We start from the raw sequence: 19,148 nt of genomic DNA on the forward strand, positions 1-19,148 counted from the left end.
TTTGATGTGGATAGCGGACTTGAGGTTTGAGGTCCTTCCTTTGGGTGTCCTCTCTTTCAAGGCAAAGTGAAAAATAAAGGCTATTTTCATCAAATCATAGAACCATGGAATGGCTTGGTTTGGAGGGGACCTTAAGGTTTACATAATTCCAACCCCTGAGGAGCTTTGCCACCCACTGAAGTTTCAGTTTCCTAGATCAAAAGGTTTGAGCCCTACTTGTCTTCATTCTTAGCTGCTACTTGCTGTACTCCTAGAGCCTCCGGTTGGAGTGCAGGCACTGGTATTTCCTTCCAGTTGCCAGCCTTTGCCTGCCCCCATGCTGTGCAGCTGCGCTGGTGGAGCAGGGAGCCCTGTTTAAAACCAGAAGCCAATGAAACAAGTGATATCAGACAATCTGTAGCATCAAACACTGTGTTAGCTCTTCAAAGGCAGCCTAGAGCCTCTCTGTTGTTCTCTTGAACAGATCCTGCACTCGACTAAACAAGAAAAGACAGGGGTGTAAATGACTCCATCTGTACCAAAGTTGGTTCATCAGCTGTGGATCTGGCCCCATTTGTCTCGTGTGTTCTTTACCAGCATAGATAATTGTATTTAAAGAGACCTTATTAAGATTTTGACTCCCTCTGTGTTGTTTCTCACTGCATCTGGCTCCATTGCAATAACTTCTTTTTCTTTCAGGGAGCTATTTTTCTAAATCTGAAAATTAATGTTTTCAGCAAAGGAGTCTGTGAAAAGGAACAGAACAGCCTTCTTCCAGCCCAGGTTTCTTATAGCTCGATTCAAAAAGTGGCTTATGCATCTGTTGCCTTGTGTGCAGCCTCATGCTTCTGGCTTTGTTTTAAGCTACCATGCGTGATGTTTGTCTGCACAAAGCTGTTATGATAACAAGAGTGTTGAAAGAAATAAGGCTGTTTGCTTTGTGTGGGTGTTCCATCCCTTCCGTTCTTTTCTAATGGAAACACCGTACCTGCATGTAGCTCAAGTCACTAAAGTCATCTTTAAGTAACTAGGCATAATAGACAGATCTAAGTACATGCCCCCTCTGTTCATCTAGCTGGCACTGGCTGTGCTGAAAAAACTGACCCAAGAACAAGTTGCTGTCAGAGGCTGAAGTATGTAAACAAGTATCAGCATCACGTTATAGGGCATTGCATTAACTTCAGTCTACCGTGTTCTCTGACAGAACGACATGAGTTTTTGAGCATTGAAAGCTGTTTCTGAAGATAAGAATGACTTTTTCTGAAAGTTGCAACATCTGAATAAATCTCACTAAGAAAAGCTGCTTTGTGCTGTTTCATCCTCTCTGATCCTGTTTCTTAACAGAAGTCATCTGGTGACTGTGACTGTTGAGCAGCACATGGAACAAAGCGTGTTGGCACTGAGCAGTAGGCATGGGGCTGAGAATGGACCAAAGCTGTGAATGCAGTTGCAACTTTGGCAAAACAGTGGATTTATAACACAACCCTTCTGGAGGTGAGAAAATACTGTGCTTCATGGAAGCACATCAATAGGGATGAAAAGGCCACATCGTGATTTAATAAGCAGTGCTTTCTGCTCCCTCTTTATAGCAGAAGTCAGCTGGAATTCAGGTCTTGAAATGAGCAAATTTCATCTCTCTTTGCTGGCTTTTTTCTCATATTATGCATGAAACTTATGGGTGAATATTTTCCTACCTGTTTTAGTAACTAAAGCTACAACAAACAGTTCAAAACTGCACATAGTAGCAATATCTCAGTGTGTTTGGAAATTGCATCTTGGTTAACAGTGTTGTGGTGGCTTTCATTTTGCAAAGCCAAGCTCGCTCCTATTCTCCTCTGCAGATTTGTAGTCTGCCTTCAAGGAAAGACATCTTGCAGGTTTTGTATATTGAAATAAATTAAGGAAAAATAACAAATTTCCCCAAACAAGTCTCTACAGTTGATGGGTAGCATGGTAGTAATTCAGGCTCATGGGGCAGCAAGTACAAATCCTGTTTCTGCTGCGTGTCATTTGGGAATATAGTTACAATAGTGCACCTTTCAACAGCAGTATTTCCTCAGTGTCCTAGCCCTGGAAAACCTCCTCATGCTGGATGCTTGTTAATGGAGAGTCTCGAAACAGCAATCAGATGTGGCAAGATTTCTAACCACACATTAGTGATTTCCTTGCTTCTTCCGGGATCATGGGACCTAATCAGATATTTGGAAAAAGGTTTACATTTTCTCTTATGCTAGCGCCCAAAGGTCCAGACTTGTCCATACTTCTTAGCAGGCCTATTTGTCATGGTTGTGTTCCCAGAAATAATCACTGAGTACGTGAAAGAAGCTGTTTCCAAGGTTAGCCTGTTAGCCAGAAGCATCCTGAGAAGAGTGATTTGCCCAGATGGTGAATATATTCTCACTGCTCTTCTTTCTGCTGATAGATGCCATTTGAAGCTTCTCTATTATTTTCTGATGGCTCACATTTTCAGATGTTTTCTGACTTACTGTCCTTGCATGTCTCTGTGACTCCTGGGATCCAGGCATCTTTGAACTGCAAGAATTACTGGCTGTAATTCTTTTTCTTTCCTTTTTTTTTTTTTTAAGAGTATCTTCAAGTACATCTGTGAGGCTGTAAAATTATACCACTCAGCTTTTCCTTTTCGTGCTACCTGTGCATAATACCTTTCATTATATCTCTTTCAGCCCTGTTACTACAGTACTTCCCCACTTAGGTACAGTGGAATTGCCAGGGAAGGCAGGAAGACTGAGCTCTTCTGAAAGACAGCTCGGTAGCAAAATGGCAAAGCATCACTTAGCACAGAGCAGCAAACATGGTTCAGTACCACCACTAACCCATTTCCTTTGGCCCTATTAATTTATGAAGCAAAAAGGGACACATTTTTGGGTGGGACTGTAGCCTCCTCCTGGGGGGGGGAGCTTCTTCCCCAGTTCCAGGTGCCACTGCAGCATGTTGATTTCCTCATTGCTGGTGTAAATCAGGAGTGACTCAGTTGTCACTGGCAGATTGTGCTGATATTGCACACAACGGAGAGAAGTAGGAATAAATCAGAGTTGCACCGCTCATGTGAAATGCCGTTACCACTGAAGGTGTTGGCAGAACTTTGTTTAGTTTCTGTGGCCTCTCTTTGATGCCTGTAGTTGCCTTCATACATTTAAATGTCAATTTAAACAAAAACTGTGGCAGCCACTTAATGCATGGGAGAGGCTCGAGGTGAGTGTGAGGAGTTAATGAGGGAAATGGGAATGTTTTGGTTTGGGAGCTGTCTTGGCAAAGCCACTAGTGCTCCCTGAGGAATTATCATAACAGCAGTAACAGCAAGTATTTTCTGGAAAACTGAAGTCTTCCTTTCTACAGTCTTTTGGTATGGAATGATAGGGAGTTGGCTAACACTTGGCCCTGCTCACAGTATCTTGGAAGCAAATTCAGAGCACAGATGAATGAAATGTATTTATTTAAAAACTAGCCTTAGTTTGAAAATAGCATGAGAAGGTAAGTCACAAAGGAAGTCATAAGAACATTTAGAATGTTGATGTAAAATCAGAAGTGTTTTCTTGCACAGAATTCTGGATACAAAATGGTTTAATCTGCTGCTTACTACAACTAAGATCTTGCTTCATCCTTCTGAAATGTGCAGTTGTGGAATTGCGTGCTTCACAGTGAGCCTGGAAGCAGGGAGAAAGTGTGGCTGAGCACAGAACAGAAAGCAATTCTTCCTCCAGTTCCTTTGCTTCTTATTTACTGGAAAAGCAGTGCTGTAAAGCTGGTTACGTTTTTTTTGTGTCAGTACGTGTGTGTTTGCACTCTGCGACCCCTGAAAAATGCACAGCTCAGATCCTTTTTTCCTCAATGATATTCCAAGAGGATTGCAGGTCTAAAAAAAGAATGAAAAAGTGAGTTATTTCTGGCTTGTTTGGTTGTTTTTTTAGAGCTAGAAATACACCATGGAGACTGTATAGTCAGGGCAAGCCTGGTAGTGGAGCAGCATTGCATTGGCCTTGTCAGAGCCACCTGAGGAGTCCCACACTGTGCCGTCCATGAGGTGACTCAAGGTGCTGGTGGGGATGAGGGTGGTATGCCCAGCAATGCCACGTCCTGCCATCTGGCTAGGGAGGGGTTAAGGCAGCCCAACCTCTCTGTGAGTCAGAGGGCTTTGAAGGAAAAAGGTGTGCCTCTTTTTTTTCTTTTTTTCTTTCCAGGAAATGAGAAGTCACAAAGGGAGATGCTTTGGGCTTTAGCTGCTTGGGCGATAGGAAAAAGTTGGGTTTTGTGTTTCTTGGGCATTGTCCTTGGCTGAATAAATCACTCCCAGTGGAAAAGCACTTTGAGGTGGGAGCTGACTGAGATGCTCCATGACAGGTTAACGAGCTCCTCCCAATTTGTAATGTCTTTGAAAGCAGCACTGCTATTGGAACATGAGCTGCAGCAGTGAATGGGGCCTACTGACGTAATCCAGGCTCCAGATCAGTTGTTTTCTGGATGTACACGGATTACATCATTGATTTGTTGCAAACACTGGAAGTTGCAGGGGTTTCTAAGTGTGGGAGTGTGCTCTAAAATTGGTGTTGACACTGTTAATTCAGCAGCACACAGATGCATTTGCTACTTGGACTTTTTCTAACAGTATTTCATAGTGACCATTGTGACTTTTGTCTCGTGTTTTGAAGATCACCGTGCTTCTTGTGCCTTTTTGGGATGATGAACAGTTCAGCCAAATAATGAAGAAAATCACTTGACGTAAGCCTTGGGAGCAGGCATGCTTTTCTGAGTACAGGAAGGAAGCTGTTGCTCAGCAGAAACAGGCATAAACAAAGAAAGAAACAGCTGGGATGTGATTACTGGGCACGTAGAAAAAGGCCTTCAGGCAAGGCTTTTTAGGATCAAGAAGTGTGAAATCCAACCACAGTGACCCCAGGCTGTCTCCCCATACCCAAGCCCAGCTATGTGTACAAGCTAGCAAGTGGCCAGCCATGTGCTAGTTCAGCAGAAACGAGTACTGTTTCAGAGTTGCTCCTTCACTGGGCTGTGTGGGGAAGAAGCAGGACACTTCAGAAGGGAGGTAGATGTGCCCTCTTCTCAGGGCAGAGCACGTTCCAAACCTGTTTGTGAGGAGTCACCAGGCGTGTTGCTGCCTCCTGAGGCGGTGTTAGCAGGATGCAGGCAATGTTTGTGCCACAAGCATTGCCTCCCACAAGGACTTCAACCATTTCCCACTGTGATGGTGCCTCTGATAGAAGTTTCTGATTTAATAAGAGATCTTCATGGCTCCACAGACGCTGAGGCTTCATCACAGGATGGTCTGTCAAGTGCAGGGTGGTACTGATCCACACACCTTAATCCTTGTTTGCACAGTGCAACAGAAACACTAGCTTCTTATTGTTGCTATTGTCGCTAACGTTTTAATTTTCTGCTGTTTTAGATATTGGCTATTCATGTGAAATCAGCACAAGTGGGAGTTCTTCCAAAGCCTTTCACTGCGTGTTGTTTTCAGTCACATAGTGCCAGATGTCTCTGAGGAATCTGCTCTGATGCAAAACCAAACAAGCCAGTAGAAGACTGTATACAAACAGACACCAGTGGATACAGTACAGCTGGTGACACCAGTGGATAGACAGGTTATTTTCATAACTCTCCCTTGCTGCAGGGTAGAGGGAGCGAGGGCTGGGGCAGAGCACAGGCAGCGGGGAACCACCACAGAGCAAACAGCCTGGGCTGAGCTGCACAGGTTCTGTTTCGTACTCTGTTTAGCAACAACGGGAAAACCCAAGAAGGGAAAGCAGTTGGATATTTTCCAGGAGCTGAATGCTAGGTGAAGAAGCAGCGCTGTAATTAAGCGTGCTTGCCCACTGAAATATGTATACAATCGCTATGGGATGCTGTAACCAGCAACAGCTCATGGACTATTTTTAAAGCCTGCTGGCTGTGCCTGCTTGGCAAATCTGCCTCTGCGTGGCTGCAGGCACGCTGCTGGATCAGCTGGGGAACTGCTGTCAGATTTGAGTGTATGTGAGCCCTGTTCACTGAGTGATTTCCCCCACCTCGCCCCCATGCTGTTGCAGGGTTTACTTCATTCCTAGTGGATTAATGGCAGAAAAGAGGGAATTGTGTTCTTCTTGTTATTGCACACTGATTCCATATGCTGAGAAACCACTAAAAAGAAACAGATAGGGGTGGGTCAAGTGAAATATGACAGGAATAGAGAGCTGCAGATAATTTTTGCTGGCTCATTTTGGTGAGAGGCTGCAGGTGGCTCTGATTCCCCATGCACTGCCCTGATGCTTGGAGCAGCAGTGGAAATGTTAATTCCCCTGACAAACAGCACCCAAACACACTAGTCAAGGCTATAGTTTCAGGTTCTCCTCAGTTATATTGTAGGGCTGAGTCACACTGTGTTTATTTGGAGGATGTTCTCCCCCAAACACCATGGGTAGAGAGTCGTTCCATTTTTTCCAAGCAATCTGCATGGCCTGCTGATTTGATTCAGCTGGAAGGTTTGGGATTTTTTCAGCCCAATTCTGCTCTGTGTTGACATTGTGTGTAGAATTGGGTATTTTGCTAGCGGGTTCAAGATCAGAAGAGCAAATCCTCTCTGAGATTGAGTCTTGCCTGCAGAAACAAGTTGCAATTTTTATCTATAGTTCTGTAACTTAAAGTAACTTTTACCTATAGTTCTGTAACACTGCTGTGATCCTCCTCACATGTGAGTGCAGGTATGCCAGTACAGATTTTTCCCCTGTGTGAAAGGAGAACAAGCTGTTCCAGTACAGAGCACTTCTGTTTGGCTGTGAATCCATCCACACTTCTCTATGTATTGGCAGAAGTGTATCAGCAAGTACTGTTTCTAAATTGGTATTGGTGAACTGGTGCAAAGTCATGTGCAGAGCAAGTCTTGGTCAGCAAACTGCTTCAATAACACTTTGACAAGCAAGCACTTAGAAAGCCACGTGCTTATCATCTTGTTTTGCAACTGGAGGTCCACGTGCAACTTTGATGCTATGTGTTCATAGGTAAGAAGCTAGGAACTGGTTGGTCTGTTGGCTGTAAGGTCATAGCTTGAGAGTCATGGCTGTAGTTTATTTTTAAATAAAGAACCTAAAACTGGCAGCTGGCCTGTGTTTTCATTCACAGTGTATTTGGAATATACAGGCCATGGCAGAGGTGCAAATTACAGTAATGCTTGCTAGAAAGTACCTATGAGCTGGCAGGGAAATACAGAGGATTCTTAGCAGTGGTGAAGATGTGCATGCTGAAAAGCAGCTTGCAACAGTGAAAAGTTGGGCCTGTCAGCAGTGAAATACTTCGTGCTTAGATCTGCAGACATTTACCTCGGTCCCCTGTAGGGGAGGATAGTCCTGAGATCAAAAGCTACATAGAGAAACTTATAAAAATTCCCATCAGATCGTATAATCCTAAATATCATCATTTATGGATTGTATTGGTTTTTTTTTCCCCAGTACTGCTGCTAAGCTAGACAGTGAGCTTCACCAGATTTGCCTGCATTGTCACTGCAGGCAAAGCAAAAATACATATGGTATGGAAAAAAAAATTCATACTCCAAGTAGTTGGGGAAAGCATTGCCATCAATAGACTATGGTATTCTGTAGAGAAATTGTCTTAATTTCACATGACTGACAGGTTTCTCTTCTGGGAACATGGACATAACTAAAACTAACAGATTTTCTTCTGACACAAAGTAAATATACAACCCTCTGTGCATGAGAAGCAGTTTAAGGCAGCTGATGGAGTTTGGGGGACAATAAGCTGGTGCTGTCAGGAGACTTCAAAGCCTTGCTAAGAGGAATGTGCTTTATTTGTGCTAGTTGCTGTTGTTAGCCTGTTTGTTGGCACAGCTACCTTGCTGGTCTACTGGAGGAAATAAATATTAGCAGCACATAAAGGTTTCCTCCTGTGAGTTAGCGTCACCTCCATCTCATTTAATTCCCACCTTTTCTTATTGTGAGTGACGTTTCTGTGCTGCATTCCTTGACTCTGTTACCTCTAGACTGAGCATTGCTTTGGAGAAAGCTTTCCAGACAGCATCAGAGCAAGGAGGAAAGTTTTTTTCCATTGCTTCCTGAGCTCCTAGATTCCTGTCACTTGGGCAGTGGCATCAAAGGAGGTTCAGTGAGCAGCTGGGGCTGTAGCCAGGTCGCACAGCCCTGACCAGAACCACTGAGATGCCACAGACAGGCAGCAGGCAGCAAAACTGGCGTGTGGTCGTGAAAAGCAAGCAGCTGAACTTGGGTAAATCCCCAGCTGGGATGTAACCCAACCGAGCATCCAGCTCGCCCTGGTCTTTGCTGCTTCTTTCTAGAAGGAAAGTGATCTGTGACAGTCCTTTTGCTGGTTTCAATTACTTCTCTCCCTGGGCAGACTCGCAGTTCTTGCATGCTCTGTTTGCATTGGGTAGGAGCCATGCGCTGTCAACAGCTGATCTTTCTCCTCAAAGACACCAGCATCAGAGGCAGCCATCAGCTTCAGACAAGCCCTTGCTGGCCGTTCTTGGCAGTGAGGCTTGCAGTCAGGACAGTTTGGTGAGCAGTTTTGGAAATCACTTTTTAATTGTTTCATCACATCCACTTTTAACGAGACATAAAACTATTCATTTTAAAAGCCCCATTGTTCTCACTGCAGTCACACCACTGATGTCTTCAGTTATGCACTGTGAGCTGCACAGGAGAGAAGTCATTAATAGCAGCATTTCTACATCCCCTTAAAGACGAAGGGTTGACTGCAGTGGGAGATTAATTTTGCTGAGAAAATGCTGAAGGAGCCAACTTGATCGAGGAGAAAGTGTAAAATGTGACACTGTTTAGTTTTCTGTGTTTCACTCGGGCAATAGCTGGTGTGGTCAGTTTTCCATAGCAAATGTACTTGGGTCTCAGTAGCTGCTTGAGTCAAAATCCAGTTCAATCTGAGGCAGGGGAAGCAATTTATTTCTACGATTGCCAGAAAGCACTATGAGCTGGCTCTATTTCTCTACCACCTCTTCTTTAAAGCACTGTGGGCTGGAGATGGCTTTTTCTTTACTTACTGAATGCCCAGCCCTGCACTCACACCTGTGCCAGCATCAATCCGTGGAAGCTACAGAACTTCCCTGATTTATACAGCTCAGGGATCTGGCACAGCATGGTTACTATGAAATATTTTCATTTATCTCTGTTTCTTTCCCTGGAAAAGTCGCAGTGCAGCAGCTCTGATTCCTGATGTGTCAGACCATGCAGCTGAAACTGATTACTTTTTTTCTGGTATGGAAAAGATGAGTTGCTCAGCCCAGAGCATGGCCCACGTCTGGTCTCATAAAATCTGTCTGTCACATTTAGCTGTTCTCCTTGCTGCTTCCTTTCTGTAGCAGAGATAATGGGAGCGTTTCCTGCGACTCCTGTCTCTTGGTGATGAATTGCTGTGGTCTGTATTGGAAAGCATTGTCTGGCTGCTCCTACACTGTGATAAAGAAAATGGAGTGAATCAGCTGCATTGTGTTTGGTTTCCCTTTGGCTGCGGGCAATCTGGATGGTAAGGACCAATCTACCTTCTGTGCACATTTGTTTGGGAGGTGCGGATCTTCTTTTTGTTGTTGTTTAAAGCCAGCTTTACATTTCCAGCAGGAGCTGTGGAAGGTCAGTGCGATCTATAGATGTGGTTCTGCAGGAGCCCCTTGTTCTCTGCATCCTCCCTTGCCCTCTCCTCCTTCCTGTGTGTCATTGCTGGAGCTGGTGTGGATCTCCATGTTGCAGTGTGCTGTGTGGTTAGCTCGTAGCCTCCCCAGCTGTGACACCTTCAGCAATCTAGGCAGAGCTGTTTCTCACTCCCCCCCCCTTCCCTCCCCAGCCTCCCCAGAGTTTTCTGCTTCCATTTCTTGTGTAAAAGAGTTCTTGTAGCTTGGCAGTATTGTTTTGTTCTACTTTAGCTTAATCTTGCTTGAATCCTTACATTCCATGACAAAAAACTGGTGTTAGTATAGATTAGTTTTAAAGTGATGGGAAAAGTCCTTCTTCTGTGTTACATGGCTTTCAGATTTGTTGTTTTTTGTCAAGAACTGCATTGTCAGGTTTGCTGTCCATGAGGTGAGGAGCTGGATCATGCTTGGTCTTTCAAGGAGAAGTGTCACTGCCACTTGTTACTAAAACAGAAAAGCAATAGGAGAGGAAGGTATCCCAAATCTTTTCTATTAGGCGTTTCCAAATAATTGTTGCTGGTATGTATTGGGTGCTCTTACAAACTGCTTGCTTACTGGGACTCTCCAGGGCTTCAGTTTCTGGCTGGTAATTTTCATAAACAGCTGCTGTCTGACTTCTGCTGGGCATACATGCAACTGCAAATGGTAGTGGGGGCAACAGTATTGATACAGGAATAGTCACTGTCAGAAAAACTGTATCTGGGGCTGTATCAAAAGAAGCATGGCAGCAGGGTGAGGGAAGTAGGTGATCCTGTCCCTCTGCTCTGTGATGCTGAGACCTCACCTGGGTACTGCATCCAGATGTGGAGTCTTCAGTGCAGGAGACACATGGACCTGCTGGAGCGTGTCAAGAAGAGAGCCACAAAAATGATCCGAGGGATGGAGCACCTCTCCTACCAGGACAGGCTGAATGAGCTTAGAGAGAGAACTCCGAGCTGGGAGAGTTCAGCATGGAACAGAGAAGGCTCTAGGGAAACCTGTTAGCAGCCTTCCAGTATCTAAAGGGTGGCTATAAGAACAAAGAGGAACAGACTCTTTAGAAGTGGCTGTTGTGAAAGAACGAGGGGAAATGGTTTCAAACTAAAAGAGGGGAGATTTAGATTGGATGTAAGAAAAAGTTTTTTTTATGATGAGGGTAGTGAAGCATTGGTAAAGGTTGCTCAGAGAGATGGTGGATGCCTCATCCCTAGAGACACTGAAGGTCAGGTTGGAGGGGGCTCTAAGGCCCTGATGTAGCTGTAGGTGTCCCTGTTCATTGCAGGGGAGCTGGGCTAGATGGCCTTTAAGGGTCCTTCCAACTCAAATGATTCCATGATGCTATGATATGCATGGTCAAATTTCCATGTCATGTTGATTCACCCATCTCTTATTCCAGTTATATCAAAGGAAAGTAACACTGCAAAGAGTTTATCCCAGCTGCTTGTTTTCACCAGCAAAGTCTCAGCTAAGGTGATAGAGAAGGACAAACGGGTAGGCATGGAAAGGCTGACATCTTGAGAACTGAGTGTGGATTTCTTTGTGCTTACTGCATTGGCCTGTGCACAGTTTGAGTTCTCTGGGCTTGTTTAACACAGCGTAAATTCCACCCTAAATGCTCTTTGTCAGTTGTCTAGTTTCCTTCCTCCCACAGAGATTTTTAATTAAAAATCTAGGACCAGAATAATTGCAGCGCTGTATATTAACTACTGTCAAAGGAAGAGCTTGATGCTCTCATCTCTGAGAAACAGTGAAGTTTATGCAAAAAATACACAGTGTATTAATTTCCTTTGGAATTTCAGGGAGAGCGGCTGCATCAGAGGAAGCATAGGTGGATGCTAAATTTAAACCACTGTACAACAGATCTTGGTATGCCACAGCGCCCAGAAGCATGAAAAACTCAAAGGGGACATGTGAGGAGCTTTGCAAAAATAGATGCACTTCCTTAGAATTTCTTCTGTGTTGTTTATTCAGCCCTCCTGGTGAAGGCTCCAGAGGTTTACAGCACCCATTTGGATCTGATGGGGAAACAGTAAAGTCGAGCAGTGGAAAATTCTGCAACTGGAGCAGCATGCCATGGGAAGCAGTCATTTCCCCTTTGCTAGGCTGTTATTCAGGAGTACAAGAGGCAGATCAACTGTAGGTGGTTTGCAGTTGGAGTAATTGGGTGGAGAACAGTTGTGCCTTTCTGCCATACTGAAGTTACTTTCTTAGCATGAATCTGAAAGCAGCTCAAAAGGACTTGGGATTTGCCTTGTCTGATTTGCCTTGTTACAAGGGAGCAATATTTCACAACAAGAGAGTACTGTCAGGAAGACGCTATCAAGCATGAAAAGAGGTCTTAAAAATAGTTTGGTATTTCCTAGCAGTTGTGTGGTGGGAGCATAGCCCCAAAGACACAGTCTTTTCTAGATTTAATAAAATAAAAGCAGAGGTGGCTATCATAGAAAGCCATCAGAGAGGCTTGCAATAGACTTGGTTTCTTTTAAATGTCATTAAATCTTGAAGTAGAATCCTTCCATTAAAGGGGAATATTATCTCATTATGCGACGTAGGTAGCAATGTGAAGCTGTAATGATGCTTTTTAATATGTTCATTTAAAAGAAAAATATCAGGACAAGAATTGACCTTGAAGATGTGACCTGCTTGCAAATAATTTAGCTGCACGTTTATCCTAGGCCAAGAGTTCTTCCCATGGCCTTAAACCTCCAAGAGTTGTAGCTGAAGCAACTAAACAAATGTGCTGCCATGTACTTGGTGCCATACTTCCCCTCAGCACTGGCACTGTCCCACTTTCTGTTTCCCCTGGTCTGAGGCCAGTATCAGTCCACCAGGGCAGCCCTTGCTGCAATGATTCTTGGTCTGTGTTGCAGGTAAAGGTGTGATTGTGTCTTGTATCTGCTTGCATCAACATTTGGACACACGTATTCAGTTATAGACACCAGTTCAGCTGTGCTGGTACAGATTTTGGCGTGGTAGTGCTGACTTGAGTTCTCAGATAACATCTGTAGCCTTACTGCTTATTCACATTGCTCTACTCAAGCACAAATACCATCGTTTTGAAGAAGATACATCTACAGCAACTTCTTTAGTTCTTCTTAAATTCCTTACCAAGAAGTAGTGGTGATAACCACTAGAGTCCTTATCATCTATATGAAACTTTAGTTTGAATAAATATAAAACATTCCTAAGTAACACAGAAATTCAGAGGCAGAGGTCCGGCTCCTGGACTTGTTTCAAAGAAGATCCTTACTGGAACTTCCTGCAAGTGTGTGTTGTGTAAAAAGCACTGATAGATGCATGTGGTTGTACATTTTGTAGGTACAGCAAGTGAGACAGGATTTGTGCAGTTAGCAAGGAGATAGACAAGTGGAATTGCTAAGTCAGGAGAGGCCCATGAGTGCTAGTAGGAAATTTAATATGCTGTGTTAAATTAATAGCCTTCGGCATAACAATTGCTTTACAGTTCAAGGTCAAAGGAGGTGGATCATTATGCATCCATTTCAAAGATACACTTAATGATCTTCTTACTCTAAAGTAAACTGTAGCATGTTTACAGAGTAAGTCGTGACTATTTGAAAACACATGAGGACTGTATGTAGTACTTACTGCAAGACACAGACCCCATTTCTAAGCTGTAAGATTGCAGTCTTTCTCTCCCAAATACAACATGGCTGTAGTGATGGGCCAGTGTTTATATGCAGGAGGTATTTATACAGACAGGTGATTCTGAAAATGAGGTTTTCCTACATGTCAAATGTGTTTTATACTTTTTGACTCTGCCTTCCACTTTGTCCTGAGATCCCCCAAATGAATGGTCTGGAATAGCATACTGTTCCCTGTTTCACCTCTAGTTGTGCTGCTTATTGCCTTCGTACATCATACACACCATAGTGGAACATCAGTTGTGGGATACTTAAGTATGTGTGCCCCTGGTGTGTCTAAAGTCACAGGTGTTTTGACTAGTGTATATGAAAGAAACATTAATCAAGATGTCTTACGAAAAATTAAGGAAAAAATTGTTTTGTCTCCTGTTTATTACATTTTCACTGCCTAGCGCAAGAAATGGTGGGCAGAGAAGCAGAAGGCATTTGGAAAGAGATTGTTCCACTGTCCTGAGAGAGAACAAGAGCAGATTGTTGAGGGGGGATCAGGTAGGGATCTTCCATAAAAATAGCATGGGAGGCAGCTTTAAGGCTGTTCAAATATATGAACACAGTTTGAAGGATGAACTAAGCACACTGCTGAGCCAAAGCAGCTGAGAAAAATCCTTAGTGTTGCATGTAATCTTAATAAAGCAGTCTCTGGATCTAGCTTTCCATAGCTCAGTCCCATAGTTTGCAAATATGTGTCTTCAGCAACCTGCATGGTTTTATTTTCCATCTTGGGCCTATCATCCAGCTGAGCGATGTCCTTCAAGCTTGGCTGTTGGAACACTCCTTGTAGAGCAGCATTTTACTGCATCCAAAGCATTGGAAGGATTAACAGAGTGAGATTTGCCTGACACTTGGTAGAGCTGGCTGTGGTCTGAGAGGAACATACTAAGCCCACCACTGTTGAGCAGCCTTCCCCTTGGAACACAGCATCAAAATAGCTGACCTCAAAAGCACTGGGAAGTAGCTGGCCCTTAAAGAAACTTCACATGTTCAGGTTCCAGCTAGCATCGTGACAGCCCAAAACATTCAGCATGAGCCCAACATCCATGTTTGCCCTAACTAGTGCAGCTTTCTTAAAGAAAAGAGTGCTTACATGAGTTTTCACCAGTTTTTATTTAACTATAAGGAAGGGGGTTGGTTTTCCAGTTACCTAACTTATAAATAGGTATTTTATGAATAGCTTCCCAAAAGGCTTCACAGGCTTTCTGAACCGACTGGGAGTTCTTCAGCTGCAGAACAAAGAATTAACCCTAACTGAAAAGCCGTGCTGCTATTTTTCCCCACTATTTGAATAGCGGGGACTATAATAGCCTGAAATGTATCTGCCAACAATTTTCCTTCTGTTTTCATTCATGAAAATTTTACCTCCTCAGGGTTAATTGAATCAGGAAATGTCAATATCTTTAGATTTAATTTTCCTTATTGATGCAGATTTTGGAGTGAGTGGCTGCTGTGAATACAAAATGTGATTTAATTTGATTTCTGGGAAATATTTAGTGACCACAAAAAGAGGAGGTTGCTTGAAGCACGTCTTGAATAAATTAAGAATCCCCCTAAACAGCACAGCATTCTTGAGAGTACTCAAACCCCTAATTAACTATTTATAGAGCATATTTCCAATCTATTTTAAGATGCTGAAGATGAGAGTAAGCAAACCAACCTACTCACCAGTTTGCAGAGTATAGGGGCAGGATCATCTCTGCACAGTGTTTAGCTGTGTAGTAATTATATATTAGCAACTTTAAAAATTTAAAGATAGGTGCAGGAAAATTCCATCCCTGGAGCCTTGGGTCTGTTGCTAAAGGCCCACACTGTCTTCCCAGCAAGGACAAAGGGCTTAAAATGCAGTGCAACCACATACAAGGCATCTCTGCTTCGGTGTATGTGTAGCTGTGGAGTCACAGCCTTTGCCCAAAACCAGGCTAGTGTTGGAAGGGGGGGACAGTGGCAGTTCCCAGTCACTTTAATTGCAGCTATGTGGTTTTCTGGGGAAATAACTCTTGCCACGTTGCTCTTGCCTGGACTGTACTGAATCTGCCTTTGAGCAACAGTCCTGTTAGGCCATACCACTCACTTTTAAGTTCACCTCTTTCATTGTCCGGTGTTTCATGGTAGCAGGCTTTCCATCTTCTGTATTACTTGGTTTAAAAGATCATAGAATCATTGAGGTTGGAAAAGACCTTTAAGATCATCCAGCCCAACCATCTTTCTGCCACCAATATTGCCCCACTAAACCATGTCACAAAGTACTACATCTACCCTTTCCTTCAACACTTCCAGGGACAGAGTCTCCATCACATCCCTGGCAACCTGTTCCAATGCTTGAACACTCTTTCTGAAAAGAGAATCTTCCTCATATCCAACCTGAACCTCCCCTGGTGCAACTTGAGGCCATTCCCTCTGGTCCTATTGCTGGTTACACAGGAGAAGAGGCTGACCCCCTCCTTGCCACAGCCTCCCGTCAGGTCGCTGTAGAGAGCAATAAGGTCACCCCTGAGCCTCTTCTCCAGACTAAACAATCCCAGTTCTCTCAGCTGCTCCCCATAAGACCTGTGCTCCAGACCCTTCACAGCTTCTTTGCCCTTCTCTGGACTCACTTCAATGTTTTTCTTGTAGTGAGACGCCCAAAACTGAATGCTTAACTCAAGGTGTAACCTCACCAGTTCTGAGTACAGAGGGATGATCGCTTACCTTCTCTTGCTAGCAACACTATTGTGATATAAGCCAGGATGCCATTGGCCTTCCTGGCCACCTGCGCACACTGCTGGCTCACGTTCAGCTGAGCACTGACCAACATCCCCAGATCCTTTTTGTCCATGCAGCTTTCCAGCTACTGTGCCCTGAGTCTGTAGCATTACCTGGGGCTGTTGTGACCAAAGTGCATGACCTGGCAAATGGTTGTGTTGAACTTCATCCCACTGACCTCAGTTCATTGATCAGCCTGACCACGTCCCTCTGTAGGGCCTTCCTACCCTCAGGCAGATTGACACTTCCTATCAACTTGATGTCATCTTCAAACTTAGTGAGAGTGCACTCAATTCCCTAGAAGATAAAGTAGTCTCAAAGACAGGGTTAGCTAGAAGTTTATTTCTCTCTACTGAATTATTTATTGTTATCTAAGCTCCAGTGAGTAGCTCACATTTATTAGTACATTTACTGTTTCAGGAGCTGTCAGCACGAAAGGGCCAATCTTGACAGTCAGTGTGTTCACTAGCTCCCCATATTCTCCCCTTTCCTTTAGTTTTATCCTCAGGACCACAGAAAAGAAAACCAGAAATGACCTGCACTGCAAACTCCAGGACTTTTTATCTAGCAAGACTAACAGCCAGCTAAATTCTTGCAGGAACTAAAATGAAGATGTGTTTTGCTCCTGGATTATGTGTTGGCTGTCTCATCTGCCAGATTTGGAGGGAATGCAAAGCACGGATGAAATTTGTTGCTTTGGGTTACACAAGGGATTTGGTTACGTGAGGGCAGTTTTAGGCCTACTGCAGTTCTTGCTCAATTTTGATTTTTTCCTTCTTTGCCTTCTCTGAGCCCCCATACAACAAAAGGTTTCTGTGAAGCATCTGTCGCATCTCTGCATGGTAAATTTAGAAGCAGAGAGGACTTACATTTGTATGTGCAGTCTGATGTACAGCCTGCTTTTGCTCTGGTGTTGAGGGCAGCTTTGCTGTTGACAGCAGCAGGGGTTGGCTGTCAGTTCTTCACTTACATGGCTGTGTGATAGAGGGATGCTGCTGCTGCCACTTCGGTTCTGTATTGGGAATTCTCCACTGTGAGAGCTGCGTTTAAGTGCTGCAGGGATGCTTTTTGCTGGTTACTCATTCCCTAGCCTGCTCTCCACTGTATGGACCTGTGCCTGCTGCCTTCCTGTGTGATTGGCATCGTCTTGCCAGATGGCTGCGTTCTGGGGAGACTCTCACAGTTCTGGTTTTCCTCTAAGCCACTTATGAGCAACACCAGAGGCAGAGAGTTGAGATGGCCTTTCTGGAACAAGGGCAAGAAAATAGCTCAGTGTTAACATTCCAAACCCAGCTGTTTAGATCTGGATTATTTTTAAATATTTTGCTTTGATGCATGTAACTGGCTGTGTTTTCCTCTTCTCTCTTTTTGTGATTTAGGTTATCTTTAATTCTGCTCTCCCATAAACCTGCTCACTGTGGTATCTGTGCAAACAAACTTTATTTACAATGCCAAATGTTAAGCAACTGAGCTACCCAGCTGCCATTACACATCAGCAACACAGCTTTGCACTGGCATGCTGAGCAAAGGGTTGCTTTGCTCTTATCAGCCCTCTCAGGTACACAGCATCCTGGCATTCACATACAACGCTTCCACCAAGAGTTCCATTGCGTGGCTGTGTGCTGCTGAATCTGAAACATCTCACATCAACTGTGCAAGGATGGAGGTGGCAACGCATTTGTGGGACCGTATCTTCAGAGCACTGCACAGGCTCAGCCTGGTGCTGTGTAAGATACCTCGTGCATACTGAGATACTTTGCCCTGGTCCTGCCTTCATGAACCACCCCATGGCTCTGCGTCGCTTTCTCTGCTACGCTTTCCCAGTAGCCTAAAGCAGACAGGAAAGCTTGGAGACTTTTTTCAGGAAATGTATCCCATCTCAAAGGGTTTTCCTTTACACAGCAAATCCCACAGGGAGGGAGCAGACATGGTGTTTTGCAGTGCCAGCCCAAAGGCTGGGTTAGCACTTCTCACTGCATTTCCTCTGACTGCTCATGGGGAGAGTGTAGCGCTTGTAACTCAGGAAGGCAGCAGTCATAATATCTGTTTGTAAGGGCTAAGAAAGAGCTGCTTGTTGGATGGCTACAAAAGAATCCTTTAATTTCAGTCAGGATAGTCTAATGCATCAGCCAAGTGGTGGTAAAGAGCCCCGTACCACCCGGCTCTTTTGCAGGCATGCATGGAGGCTCTGAAGGAGGCAAATGCTGTCCTCTACCCTTGCAGAGCAGCCAAGTTTATCTTACTGATCAAAATACCCAGCTGATATGTCATTTTAAAGTAAACTGAAATGATTTATATGTGCTGTAATAGTAAATAAGGACAGAAGCGACACTAGCTATTCTGTTCCAATTCCCTAACACATCTCTTGCTGCTACCTGAAGCCAGTGCATCTGGTTGTCCTTCATACAGCTTGGATGAAGTGCTAACTTTTGCAGAGCTGGTGCTAACACTGACAGAGTTAGTTTTATGAAAGAGTCTTAAAAACAAATAGAAAAGAGGAAATTGAGCTGCCGTACACAGAGTTGACTCTGAAAGAAGCCATTACTGAGCATAGATCTTTGTATAGAAGAGGATATTCTGCTGCCTGGATTCACCACAGAGTAGTCTTGTTTCCTTGCAGTTTGCAAATAATGAGAGTCAGCAAATCAGTAATTATAGCCACAAACTAATATCACTTTTTCTCCCCCTTCGTAGCTTTTTGGCACTCTATAAAAAGATCTGGCACACTACTTGGGATTAAGGATCTTTGAAGCAGTGGAGTCATCTGCGTGTGAAACTTTGATTTCAATGTCTTGAAATTAACTGTTATTTCTATCTTTCCTTTTCAGAAAACCCCGACAGCTCATGCCATGAAGGAGGAGAACTTTCTTCGTCGCAGGTTCTCCCTCTGCCCAGCCTCATCCACCCCTCAGAAGGTTGATCCTCGCAAGCTGACACGCAATCTGTTCTTCGGGGCCGACAATGACATCTATCCACTCAGTCCAGGTAGATTTCTACTGTGTCAGCGCAAGATGTGCTGTGTCTTGTTTATCATACTGCTTTTCCAGCACATGTAAAACTCAGTGCAGAACCTCAGGTGCTTGACTGAAGTAGACTGTTTTTAGCACTCTGCC

At 44.1% G+C, this 19,148-nt stretch overlaps 1 protein-coding gene across 4 annotated transcripts in view; it reads left to right on the forward strand.

Moving 5' to 3' along the window:
• Window positions 1-19,148, forward strand: part of OSBPL5 (oxysterol binding protein like 5) — a 161,889-nt gene that overhangs the window by 84,123 nt on the left and 58,618 nt on the right. For all 4 annotated transcript variants that reach the window (XM_048948406.1, XM_048948408.1, XM_048948407.1 and 1 more), the window contains one exon: window positions 18,864-19,020. In XM_048948406.1, the coding sequence (XP_048804363.1) occupies window positions 18,864-19,020 (157 nt within the window). Of the gene's footprint in view, window positions 1-18,863; window positions 19,021-19,148 lie in introns of those variants that run through there.

The sequence above is a fragment of the Lagopus muta genome, chromosome 6, assembly GCF_023343835.1.
Source record: "Lagopus muta isolate bLagMut1 chromosome 6, bLagMut1 primary, whole genome shotgun sequence".
In the NCBI taxonomy this organism is placed as follows: Eukaryota; Metazoa; Chordata; class Aves; order Galliformes; family Phasianidae; genus Lagopus; species Lagopus muta.